General features: G+C 47.3%; 1 protein-coding gene across 6 annotated transcripts in view; it reads right to left on the bottom strand.

Moving 5' to 3' along the window:
* The window catches only part of si:ch73-63e15.2 (protein strawberry notch homolog 2), a 56,428-nt gene that overhangs the window by 23,230 nt on the left and 19,780 nt on the right, over window positions 1–13,418 (bottom strand). For 4 of the 6 annotated variants that reach the window (XM_056414188.1, XM_056414191.1, XM_056414189.1 and 1 more), the window contains exon 4: window positions 10,307–10,430. In XM_056414188.1, the coding sequence (XP_056270163.1) occupies window positions 10,307–10,430 (124 nt within the window). Of the gene's footprint in view, window positions 1–3,860; window positions 4,160–10,306; window positions 10,431–10,580; window positions 10,918–13,418 lie in introns of those variants that run through there. The other 2 variants (XM_056414192.1, XM_056414193.1) reach the window with 2 other exon arrangements.

Below are 13,418 nucleotides of genomic sequence, written 5' to 3'. Positions count from 1 at the left end.
ATTTACTCGTCAAAACCGTCAATACAAGCCACCCAACAAGTCACATTTCAGTGAGACCCAGGGGACCCGATTATAGATGTAAAGATTACCACGTACAACTTAGTTTTACAAGTGAAATATAGCATAAGATTGGTTTCCCAAGCAACTTTCAAGATTATTTTCATCTGGTCTGGTCTGAATATTACATCTTACATCACGTGTTCAGTTTGTATTCATTGTTTTTTAAACGTGTTTTTTGAGGCAGCGTCGAGTTCCCCATGAGTGTACGGAGAAGACGCGCAGCAGTCAGACGCCATTGAATTCATTATTGAATTGATTTGCTGCGGTGCGTCATATTTGAGCACGCCAGATCTTTTGTGTGCAGTAGAAACCGTCTTTGTTTCCAAAATATGACGCTCCGAGAAATCAGCTCATTCTGTCCCAGAGCTTTGATCCAGCAGCCAATTTGTCTCCTGGAATCTTCCAGTGTTTCCGTATGTTCTGGAAAATAAAAAAAGGTTGCCATGTCGAGTGTCCCAGCTGGCAGCCCGGACGAGAGCCCGGCACTCGACTCCGACCCGCACCGCGCTCGCCAGCAGGTGTATCCATCTGGCGGGTCGGGATTTCATTCTCCAGCCGAGGAGGACTCGCGTCGTTAAACGAGGGAAAGAAGTTGAGAAAGTCGTAAAAGAACGGAGGAAATGCCAGAAAAAGAGAGAGAAAGACTTATTCTGCTTTGTTGTGGGATCGGTCCACGAGAGGAAGTGACGCCCGATGCGCTTGAATGCAAAGAGGCGTGTCCGAGAAGCTTGAACCTGAATCAACATCAATCCAAATATATATATATGCCGCGGCTTCCTGGAAAAGGGATTTGTGATTGTGAAACGACGATAACGTGACAAACGCAAAGAACACACACACACAAAATGACTCACGTGCTCTCAAACTGTGGCTTTTCTCTTTTGTGTTTACGTGCAGCGGACTAATGACGGCGCGCGTGATGTTGCGACATACTCGCAGCACGGAGCGGACGCCGCCGCAAACGGGACCGCGCCGCGGCTTTAAAACGACGGGTTGCATAGAATTAAACATTCAATATCATCGAAAGAAGGACGCAAAAATGAACTCTTGCGGGCGTTTTAGTTTTTTAGGAGTTTTCCACGAAGAGGCTCTCACCGTGACGTCAGAGCGTAAGTTTGACTGGACCCTCTTCCTCCTCGCGGGAGTCTGGTTCCTGACGTGTGGATTCACAGGTTCTCGTATCGCCTTAAATGACCCCGCTCTCTTTTGCCCGGTGCGCCTCGCTCGCTCGACGACGCTTTTCACACACGCACCTGCGGCCGGCGGACTCGTCGGCCGCAGGTGGGCGCGTTGCCCGGGAAGTCGACCTTTCGTTGACCCCTTTGGCCCCAAAACCCAACCGCCCGCCGAGGAGGGCGTCCGCTCCTTCACAACCTTTGAGCCGGGACCCCCGGCCGCTTCCACTACTTTGCCGAGTCGCTGTTTCGCTTCGACGTCAAGTCCATCCAGGAGAAAACGGTGTCTTTTAACCAATATGTATTCCGTTAAAAGAAAACAAACATTAACATGACCATGGTGCCATGTTTTGTTAAAAGAAAACAAACATTAAACTGGGTTCTTACACATTTTGACCAATGCATTTCCAGGACTTTTCCATGACTTTAAACCAAATTTCCACGACCAAACTGAAATCTCGGTATAAACATGAACAATTAAGAAAATCTTGCGTATTGAGCGCGTACGCCGGCTTACATATTGAGCGTCTTTCTATATAAAACATATTAATTATTTCAAACTCGTCGTAAATGACGTGATTATAACAAATTTCCATGACTTTTTCAAAACTTTTATGATTTAAGTTTTTTCCATGACTTTTCCAGGCCTGGAAATGACCATTTTAAAATTCCATGACTTTTCCAGGTTTTCCATGACCGTACGAACCCTGATTAAAGTGATGATGCTGCGATTTTTGTCCGCACCAAAATAAATCTGCGGACGTGATGAAAGTACATCTTCCTCAGCGCTGCAGTTTTTCATTCATTAAACAAAAGGGACTTTGACACACATAACAATCAACAGGATGACATCACATCCCACCAGGAGAACAAAAGACATAAACAACCACACAAAGATGATATCAGGACATTTGTGATTCAGACCCGGCAGATTTACTGCGCCTCGTTTCCTGCGCGGATTGTTTCTTTACGCCGGCTATAATTACCCGGCGTATCCCCCCGGCGTGTTGTCTCTTCGCCTCGCGCCACCCTGAGCTGTTGCAATTATGATTTTGATGTATTAACCCCGGCGATTATGAAGCAGGTGTAATTACCGCCGGCGCGGCTGCGTGTCGGTGCAGTGGGCGTGTGAGGCGGCGGCTTTTAGTATTTTTTCCGGCTTGAGGAATCTGCATTTCTGGCACCCAGGCTCGATGTTCTCGCTTCTAACCCTAACCCCCCACCTCTGCCGCAAACACTCATCATCATCAGTCAGTCAGCCCCCCCCCCTCTCACTCGTCCTCCCCATCGTTGCTCATTCACTTCCCGTAAGCGGCGCGCCTCGGTCGTGCCTGAGGTTTAACTCAGTACCAGGAAACCACCGAGAGACCGACGACGCAACGGAGAGGACTAACGCGTCAGAGTCGGCACGTTTCACGGGACAGCAAACGTCTTCGTCTGGTTATTTAAAAGCAGAAACTACTTGAACCCCTCGCAGATTCCTATTGAGTCAAAGAAACAATTTAAAATGCAGAAAATGCAGAAATATGGACATGAGACAGATTTTGAGCTACAATCCCACACACACACACACACACACACACAGACACACACACACACACACACACACAGACACACACACACACACACACACACACACACACACACACACACACACACACACACACACACACAGACACACACACACAGACACACACACACACACAGACACACACACACACACACACACACACACACACACACACACACACACAGACACACACAGACACACACACACAGACACACACACACACACACACACACACACACACACACACACACACACACACACACACACACACACACACACACACACACACACACACACACACAGACACACACACAGACACACACACACACACAATGTTGACGGCCATAACGATCTATTTGCAGTGCAGTCCAACAATGGCCATATTTAACAGCCGTCCAGTAAACAGACAGGAGTGCTATTTAGCCCGACAAGATATCGGGTTCTCGCACTTACTGGAAGACGAAGAGGAGCGAGGCAGATAATCGTTCGTCATCGTTTGCCGGCTGGAAACCGGCGAGAGTCTTAAAAAGCTGGACCGACTTTTCGCCCGCCAGCAAAAGAAACGCAGTGAGCCCCAAAACCCCAAGATGGGTCACTTTGGCCGTTTATTGAAAGAGGAAGACGCCGGCGCTGTCGGCGTGAATAAAACGAGGGAATCGTGTCGCCTGAATCAGGAATTACGGCTCTATTCAAATAACATTAAATGTTCTTTACCTCTTATTTGAAATTGACTAACTTTGCAATCAAAATGTTGTGTTTTTTGTAATTATTTTCAATTCCAATGAAGACAAAGCTCAGAGCCGGCGTTCTGTTCTCACGGAAGTATTTAAAAGATCCATTCAAGGAAGTAAAAAGAAAAAGAAACACAGCCGTACGCGAGTCCTGAAGCGCTCACTCGTCATATCTAGAAGTCCCTCGATGAGGACAATAAAACTCGCCGCACAAGCAGCTTTCAGTTTGGAACAATTCCTCATCGATTAGTTACAGACTGTGACACAAACAGCAGAAAGTCTTAAAGCGACAGCTTCATAAAGACGTAAACGGGAGAACGGTACCTTGGGAAGCGGTCGTCCGAGCTGTGAATACAATTTAGTCCAGAGCTGCATGAGAGACATGAGTCCAAACGCAGCAGCACGGGGGGTTTAAAACACACACACACACACACTCCTGCTTCACCGTGGGTCCCTGAACTCAACAGCCTCGTCCATGTGTTGGTATTCATAAAGTGGACCCTCAGCAGCCCTGACACGGTTCCTCTCTGGTTCAACACACACATCTGCCTCTTCCTCAGGTACGTTCGAGGCGATGAGCTCACTCACACACACACACGCGGAAAAAAACACACTCACACTCACACAGAGAGAGAGACGAGTCGGGCGAGTCTACAAGGCGCTTCCTGCTTCGGCAGGACGGTCAGGTATTTGCATAGAGGGCTCAGTCATCGTGGGCTAGTTCCTCAAAGCGTGAGCACAAAAAAAAGAAAAGGTGGTTGGAGAGCGAGCGAGAGAGAGCGGAGGAGGGGAGGGGAGAGGAGAGGGAGGAGCTTTCAGGAAATGATGCTTTTGTTGGTAAGTGACTCGAGTTACTGGCAGTCGGGCCCGTTTTACTGTACATGGTGTAACTCAACCGCATCTGTAGTGTAAACAGTGCTGCGCTGCGGCCCCGGCCGCTCCTCACACCCCGCTGCTTACCGCCATGTTTAATGGGCCCGGACCTCTCCTTAATGATTATTATATTTAGAGGCAGACTCGCCGACTGACTGCCCCGTCTGACTCGGGGCTCTGCCGCTCGTCTTCCCGTTCGTCCTCGCGGGCTCCATTTCAGGGCGGCTGCGAGTTCCCGATGCACATAAATGATCCACGGCGCCGACGGGAGGAACCGGTCTTCTCGGGTTGTTGATATATAAACGTTTAGCGGAAGAACAACAAGCATGTTGACTGATTAATGCTATCGGTAACACGGGTAAAACAACATTTTAAATACATTTTTAAAAAACTCGTCAGCCTGTCACCTTCACATTTACTGACATATTTTACCCTCGGGGTCAATTTGACCCCAGCAACTAAAACCTCCAGATAATTATTAGAATTAATATTGTTTCCCAAGTTTAAGTGTGAGGTACTTGATGTTTGTTTGTTGACTACCTAAATAGCCCTTTAAATAAATAAAAAAGTTGATATTTCTTATATGTTTGACACAGTGAAAAACAGCCTGGGGTCAAATTGACCCGAAAGGTCACAGGAGGGTTAAAGGAGCCGGAGCAGCAGGGTGACATTTAAGGAGTATTATTCATCCAAATAAAACGGACACAAACACGCACAGCTACACAGCAAAGTGTCCACACCCACAACAACAACAACAACAACAACAACAGTTAACATCGAAAGCACCACCTCTCCCGTACAGGTGCGCCCGATGCCGTCTTTACCCGCGTTGTGCGCATCGCTTGTCGTTGCATAACGGGCGGCTCTCGGCGCGAGGCGCTAATCCTGCCGGGTGTTGACGGGTCAACAAGGGCGGGATGTCAAGTTGTCAACAACATTCTTAATGAGCATCTCTGGGTGTCGTCTAATGAGCTCATCGGGGCAGCGTGTCACTTGTGAGAAAGCGGTTGTTCCCAGCAGACTCCAGCCTGTCAAAACATTCCCCAGAGTCATAATTCAGCCGTCTTGCGTAAATCAACTTTGAAAGGGGCTTCGACAACCACGTTTATAGTTGTTCTCAAGCACCCGTACTAATAAAAAAAAATGTAAAAATCATTCTTAACAGCTTAAGTAAGGAGCAGACAGCCGAAGTGGTCGGGAATGTAATAACAGGTCAAGTGCCGGCTGAAAGTCTGCCAGTTCACGTGGGGCAGACGCTACTTCTATATCTGTGCACAATTATACACAAATACTTGATCAGAGACGGTCATTCTCGCTTACTGGAAACGGATTGTGTAAAAAAAAAAAAAGGAAGAATATTCTGGGAATCTGGTCAGAAATGAGGCTATTTCAACAAATCCAAGAAGCCGATATCAAAGACGTGTCGTAACACTCGTTCCTCTGACGGATGGAAGGGAACGCGGGTGTGATTTATCTGAGGGTCCGTTTGCACCGCCCGGCTTCCAGGAAGACGCGGGGCCACGTCGGCGTGGTGGAGGTACCGTAAAGCCCGTCTCTGCCCGACCCAGCCAGACTCTCAGAGACCGAGTGGCGCCCGTCCGTGGTGTCATCGTGGTACGAGTGGGAATCCTCCGAATAGTGTGTGCACGCGTGCGTGTGTGTGTGTGTGTGCCACAGAGGTTCAACGGGGAGGAATGAATCATTGATGAGCTTCTTTTAGATGCTCAATACACACCTCATTGGCCCAAAGAGGGGAGGATGCGTGCCAGTTTTCACAGACAACACACACACACACACTGTTGCCGTGCAGACACTCCGGACATCTCACCGTCACATGGTAATGCTTAATTAAGACGACGTATGAGCAGAATGTGTCACCGTTCGGATCTCATTACCTCCATTTCATTCCGTTCCCAGAAGAGCTTTTCCTATTCACGTCGCTCGCTTGTAATTATATTTTCTGATTTGGTTCCCTGATCTGATTAGGATTCTCGTGGTCATTGATTCTCGGTTCCAGATGTGCTAGAATCAGCTGACCCGGGGCTGTTGTGATTACAACTGCGTGTGTTTAAATAAAAAATAAAAATACGTTGCCGTGCTGCAGGAAATGCTGCGTGCACCAATATCTTTTGTAAGTGAAAGCATACTGGAGATGCAGCGACACATTGCGCAACGGCTAATGTAAACAAGGGTGCGGTAACGATTTGACATGACATGACATTTAGCTGACGCTTTTATCCAAAAGCGACTCACAATGAGTGAATTCAACCATGAGCACAAACTCAGAACAACAACAATCAAGAGAGTAACATTTCTTCAAGAAAGCCAAACTACAAAAATACCAGAAGCGAGTGACATTCAACTGTTTTCATTCAAGGTGTAGTCGGAAAGATGTGGTTTTTAGGTTCCGGTGGAAGATGTAGATCAGGGGCGTCACACTCATTTCCCCCGAGGGCCACACCAGCATCATGCCTGCCTTCAAAGGGCCGGTTGTAACTGTAACACGGTGTAAACTACTCAAACGTATTTTTCTGTGCGCAGATTCGGGTTCTTCATGCGCCCACATGGGTGCTCTGGGGTTCTCCCACTTTAAAAAAGGACATTGCGCCGCCATCACATGACCATTAACCTCCAGCTGGTCGACCCCGTTGCTACGTATGCGGCGAGTAAAGTGATTCAGACTCCGCATGGAGCGAAGCTGGAAAGCAGACTTAAAGCACATAAACTCTTCCTGGAAGAGGAACACGCCCAGTGGGTAGCAGGTCCGTCGTATAATCAGCGGGTCGGCGGTTCAATCCCCGCCCTAGTCGACGTGTCCTTGAGCAAGACGCTTAACTCTGAAAGGCTCCTTGTAGCTGTGTCTACGGTGTGTGAATGTAACATGATTGTCGGTCGCTTTGGATAAAAGAAGCATCAGCCAAATGACGTGTAATGTAACACGTGTGTGTGTGTGTGTGTGTGTGTGTGTGTGTCGCTCAGTCTCTGAGGTTAGCCAGAGTGGTTAGTGAATGAGTTCTGTTTTTGTCTTCCAGTAACTTTTCACTCTGACCTTTTGCATAAAAAAGGTCGATCCACAAATGATCAAAGGTGAGAAAGGTGTGTGCACGCGTCACCGTGGCAACGTGAACAATTAGCCTTTGAACCGGAGCGAATAATTCATGAGAACCGACTCGCAGGGCGCGCCGGGCCTCGCCGCTCTGTTTTGTTCAGACTTCAGGTGAACGGAGCTCGGGGAATGATGTCCTCCGTGTGTTTCCGTCAGAGTTTCCATTGTTTATCTTCATTCCACTGCGGCCAAAGCCGTGTTTTGATAACGCTTTATTTTAGGAGCTCATTAGTTTCCCAAGAAAGGATTTAATGCGTAACCGTTATTTCTGGGGAAGTTTTCCCGGAAGTTTTTCCCGGAGAGTGACGTTCGGTCCCGATGTATCGGACGATCGATTCCTGTATTGTGGGTTTTTTTCATAAACACAAACATTTTGAGATAAACATCCGGTCCACAGTGCACGCCTCCTTACAATACGAGGCTGTGACGGGTGGACGGCATCAACAAAGTGGAAGCCGTGCAAACCGAAAGAGATTTCACGAACGTCTCGACAGCTGCAACCCAAAACACGGAGACGGCCGACGTAAACGCGGCGGTCGCCCGACGGGCGAAACGACCGCGGGGGGCCGAGCGTCTCCGGGCGCCAACAAGAAGCGCCGCTCTATAATAGGATGGGATGTCGGTGGAGGGAGCCGGGGTGATGTTTGGGAGAAGAAAAGTGGAGGATGACTTTTTTTTGAAAAATTCTGGTGTGAGTTGGCGGATTTGTCGCGATGACCCTGTGACTTACATGTTCTGCCTCACGTGGTTGGGAGGAGCCTCCGAACCCAGAGAGAACAGCTGAGAAAGCACAACACACAGAATCTCTCTCTCTCTCTCTTCCTCCCCCTCTCCCCCCCCCCTCTCTCTCTCTCAGACACCATAACATTCCACGCCTCCACTGCCGGGAAACCAAACTTGCTGACGACGACGAGGCTCGGCTGAACTACATCGCGTTGCAAAATATGCAAACACAACACGTAGAACATGATCACCAACACTAGTAATTACTTTCTTTTTTTTTACGGAAGAGAGCGATGGCAAAGACGGGCTACGACAAGCAAAAATGGAAAACTAGGGAAACCCCGCGTGGATCACAAAATCCATGGCGAGTCCTCAGGCTGACTCATCGCTTTCTTGTAGAAAGAAAACAAACATCCGTTGTTCTCTGTTCTTCAAACCCCCCCCCCCCCCCCCCATGTCTATTTGTGCTTCCTCCTATGTTGCTTATTGTCAACAACAAGCACATGTTACAAAACGGGTCCAATACAGCCTCAAGATGGACATCAACAATGGAAGTCTGCTGTGATCGGGGCTCAACGGCGTCAGAGAAATGTGGAAATTGGTCCCGCTGACCAGATGAAGCGGACATGAAAGCAAAAAAGGAAGTTTATGAAGTCTAGGGAAGCAAAGTGTCCCGATGTATTTGAGCAAAGCAACGCGTGACACATCGTCATCAGGAAGCCGAATAGTATCTCTAATTCCAAGCTGACTGTGTGATGTTTTAAACATGATTAAACACGAGTGTTCAGAGCTCATTTAGTCGTGGAAAGGTTCCAACTTAATTTGGCAACAAACTTCCCGAACATCAAATTTCATAAAACATAGCCGTACGCTCGTCTCAACCCCTCAGGCTGCGAGACTCCAGAGAAACAAAAACACAAACTCAACTGAGAAGAAGAAAAACATCCCTCAATGCCAAATTGGCTCATTTATAGTATTTTGAGGTTCGGCATTCCCTCGCGCTTTAGAGGGAATTAAATGTAAAACGGGATCCGATTAAATTTATCGCAGTCTTGCGATTCGTGTATTTGAAATAGCAGAGCGACGCGGCGTTTTTTCTCGACGTTTGCCATCGAGCGATGTGCGCGGCGCTTTTTATTTATGGAGAAAAAAAGAAATACACGAGACGACAAACGGCCGTTTAAACCGATCCGGTGAGACCGCTTTAAAGTATTCGGGGGGGAAAGACGGAAAAAGAAACACATCATCAAGGTAAGAAATGCCGTCTCCGCCCTTTATTATTTACAGCTCTGGCCTCGTGGTGAACCAATAAAAACACCCCATAGCCTCTCTGCCGTCAGACTAATCATAAAGGGGGGAAACTGCCCGGTAACCCATGACTGCCTTTCTTTAAAACTCATCGTCATAGCACATTTATTTTTCTACTCATAGAGCTCAACCCAAATAGGCCTCAGATTAGAAACCCGCTGGCCTGTGTCATTACAACTGGCTCCTATTCATACGACTCGGGCGATAAGGGACTCGGCTGGACGGACACATGAGTGAGCAGGAAGAGAAAAAAATGCAAATGAGGGCGAGTAATCGCCTGGAATGGCGTCTGGAGAACACGCGGGCGAGTTGAAGCACGCGGCCTCACTCCGCCGTCCACGTCTAACAACGAACGTCCTGGTTTTTTATAATCTCTGCCTCCCCTTGTCGGGGATAATCCCAAAGACGCTCGAACGATCCACTTAAAAAAAAAAAAACACGACGGGACGATAACAAAGAGCTTCTGGCTTCTGAAGATGACGCGTGGAAGCGGAGCGGGACGCCAAATTACGGCGTGTTATTAACGACGCGCCCAGACAGGAAAGGGGCGGGGCCCCGCCGCACTCGTCTAGACAACGCTAGCCTTTAATCAGGAGGCTCTTTGGGTAAATTAAGCCGAGCCGAAGACGCATGGAACACGGGATGAAAAGAAGTGGGCGGGGGGGAAGAGGCAGCGTCCTCCCCTCTGATAAGAGAGACAGAGAGGGATGGATGGGGGGAAGAAGAAAGAGAAGAGCTAGAACTTCTTTTTTAAACAAACCTGGGGGAAATCTCCATTCCTAGGGAGGTTGAGGCTGGAGAAGTCCACGTCGGGGAATCCCGAGTACATGTCCATGTGCGCATCCGGAGTGGTGGCGGTGGTGCTGCTGTTCAAGTGGTATTGCCTGTGGACGGAGGAGGGGGGGGGAGAGAGGGCTTTAGTTTGAACGAGGGCGAAGAAAACAGGAGGAGGAGTCGTGAAAGTTTCACACGTCGGCTGCCGAGTACGACCGGAGGGCGACAGGCGGCGCCGGGAGGGGAGTTAAACGAGTTACCGGGGAGCGTCAGAACCCAGGAGGGGGCGGATCAACGCCCGGGGATCTTTAACGCCGTCGCTTCTGTCTTTTCATTTCCAAAAAAAACACATCAGGTGGAAACACCGTCGGTCCCGTTCGAGGGAGACGGTCCGATAATGAAAAAACGGAGCGAGACGCAGTCTGCTCTCGGGTCTAAATCGAAGCGTCTGCCTCTCAGCGGCCTCAAACTGCCAAACGACGCGGGAGGGATTAAATGGCAACGTGCACATCCAGTCAGACCGGCAGAAGGAGTGAGAGGCTTAAAGAAGGCGAGGGAGAGCGAGACGTCTGCAGAGAGAGCAGCTCCGACCCGCTTTGTGGACAAAAGGTCCGGCTGTCATTAGCGCCGACCGTCCCCCCCCCCCCCCCCCCCCCCCCCCCGAGCTCAGAGCTCACTCCCCGGAGAGCGTTCCCAACGTGAGCCGCCGTTCCCGTTTCTAGTCGATGATTAAGCGACCGGCGCTGGAGCGAGTCGCTCATTGCGAAAGTAAAACCAACCCACGGGTCGAGGTGGCACTTGAACCCGTGCCCTCCTCTCGTGTTCCTCTCTCATCCAATCGCATGCCGCCCGCCCTCCCGGCTTGTTATCGTCCAATCGGGAGCCGGGGCTCAGAGGGATTGAGCTCGGCTCACAGGATTCGGCACCAGGTTCTGGACCCGAGATCAGCCGGACCGATGGACTTAGGTTCTGAACACACCGGGAGGATGAGAGGGAAGCCTCCTCTGAAAACATGGCTCAAACCAAATTTTTATTTTATTTTATTAAAGTTCAAATGTCTGTTTGTTTTTTATTCAGCCTCGTCTTTTAAATACCACTGGGGTCGGGGGAGAACATTTACATATTTTTAAGGGGTTAGTTTTTCCCCCCACTGACTGAAATCCAGGGGCATTTAAAAGAAATTGGGGTTACTTTTTTAAACTTGTGAAATAACATTTAACCTTTGTTCAAAAATAATAAATATACGTATTTAGGCTTACAGGATATGAGCAATTGTCATAAAAAAAGACAATAATAAGAATATTAGGCAATAATAAGACTATTAGGCAGTAATAAGACTATTAGGCAATAATAAGACTATTAAGGCAATAATAAGACTATTAGGCAGTAATAAGACTATTAGGCAGTAATAAGACTATTAGGCAGTAATAACACTATTAGGCAATAATATGATTATTAAGGCAATAATAAGACTATTAGGCAATAATAAGACTATTAGGCAGTAATAAGACTATTAGGCAATAATAAGACTATTAAGGCAATAATAAGACTATTAGGCAGTAATAACACTATTAGGCAGTAGTCTACAGATTCAAAGTGTAAGGAAACAAACAAAAAACATAAATCAGACAATCATATTCAATTATATTCTTATTTCTTTGTGGTTATTAAATTGTTTGACAAATATTAACAACTATAACTTATTCATTTGTTTCTTTATAATTCAAAATTATATTTATTGATTTTGTGTGTGTACCTACCTAGTACAGGCAACACAGATAGGACACACACAACGAAGAACAAAAACAAAATACTATTAAACTACCAAAATTATTAGAGGAAATTATGGGGGCATTTGTTGCCCCTCCTCGTGATATCAGGGGCAAAATCATATTTCTTCGGGGCAGTTTTGCCCTCGTCTAATTCCGCCGCCGACTGGGGTTTATTTGTTTTTTTACTCCTAAAAAAAGAAACCGTACTTTGAGAATAGTTCCTGTGGCTCCGTTTAACGCATTATGCAATCATAATGAGCAAGTATAAAATAATCCGTCTCGTTCTCAGAAAGATCATAGAACTTCTCGGGCCTTTCAGCCTACAGCGATACGACATTCATGTATTCATATCGTTGCAGCGGAGGCTCCGGCGGGCCGGCGTTCGCTGCTTTCCGACCGCACGACGCTGGTTTGTGGCTCTCGGCCAAAGTCGCTGATTGACTTTCTGTTTATGGAGCCTTCGCATGCGACGTCGCCCGAAGCGTGTTATTGTTTCACGGACGCTTCATTTAAAAAATCTTTACAAATATACCTTTTTTTTAAATTCCCATATAGACAGTCTGCTTTATTTTTTGACAACTTCATTATGAGGGGACTTAGAGTGTGGGACCAGCTGCAGGTTACAGACTTGACAACGTGTTTGATGCTGTGGGAATACTGTTCTTCAAAACACACTCAGCTAGCAACTAACCAACATCGGAAGTGCAGGAGGACTTGCAACAACATGGGAAATGAAGCTCAGCCTGAAAGAAAGAAAAAATATATAATTCTTTCCATCTTAAATAAGCATGGATAATACATGCGTATAGGACTTGAACAGGACAAAGATATACTTTAAGTCCTGTCCTGACAAAGGCCGCAAAATTCCACCCAAAGAAACAACTTGTATGTACCGATAAAGAGAATAACTTACTACGATAATGCTTGGGTGGGGTAAAAAAATAAGAATTGTGCCGTTTACGCAGTTTTTTTTTTTTTTTCAAACAGTCGTTTTTCAGGGTGGATTTTCTGTCCAGATTCCAATTGTAATGCAGTTTTAAGAGCCATGAACTTTTAACTGCTGTTGAACTTTTCTGGAAACTTAAAAAACAGGAGCAACAAACAAACAAATAAATGAAAAAAGCTCAACCGCTGGCCCCTCGTTGCATGTGCGCGTCGTATAAATATGTAATAGCCGTCTTGTCCACGCACTCAAAGGGGCAGGAGGACGATTCAAAATGTTTTCCGTCATGCAGGCAGAACAATCGTCATTAAAAGACAACGTCTACGTAAAAGGATGTAACCCTTGAACAGTCTTCTGTCGAATTACATGTTTATCAAATACTC

The sequence above is a fragment of the Pseudoliparis swirei genome, chromosome 5 (assembly GCF_029220125.1).
Source record: "Pseudoliparis swirei isolate HS2019 ecotype Mariana Trench chromosome 5, NWPU_hadal_v1, whole genome shotgun sequence".
NCBI classification, from domain to species: Eukaryota; Metazoa; Chordata; class Actinopteri; order Perciformes; family Liparidae; genus Pseudoliparis; species Pseudoliparis swirei.
The sequence above is the reverse complement of the archived record's forward strand: the minus strand, read 5'-3'. Positions and strand labels throughout refer to the sequence as shown.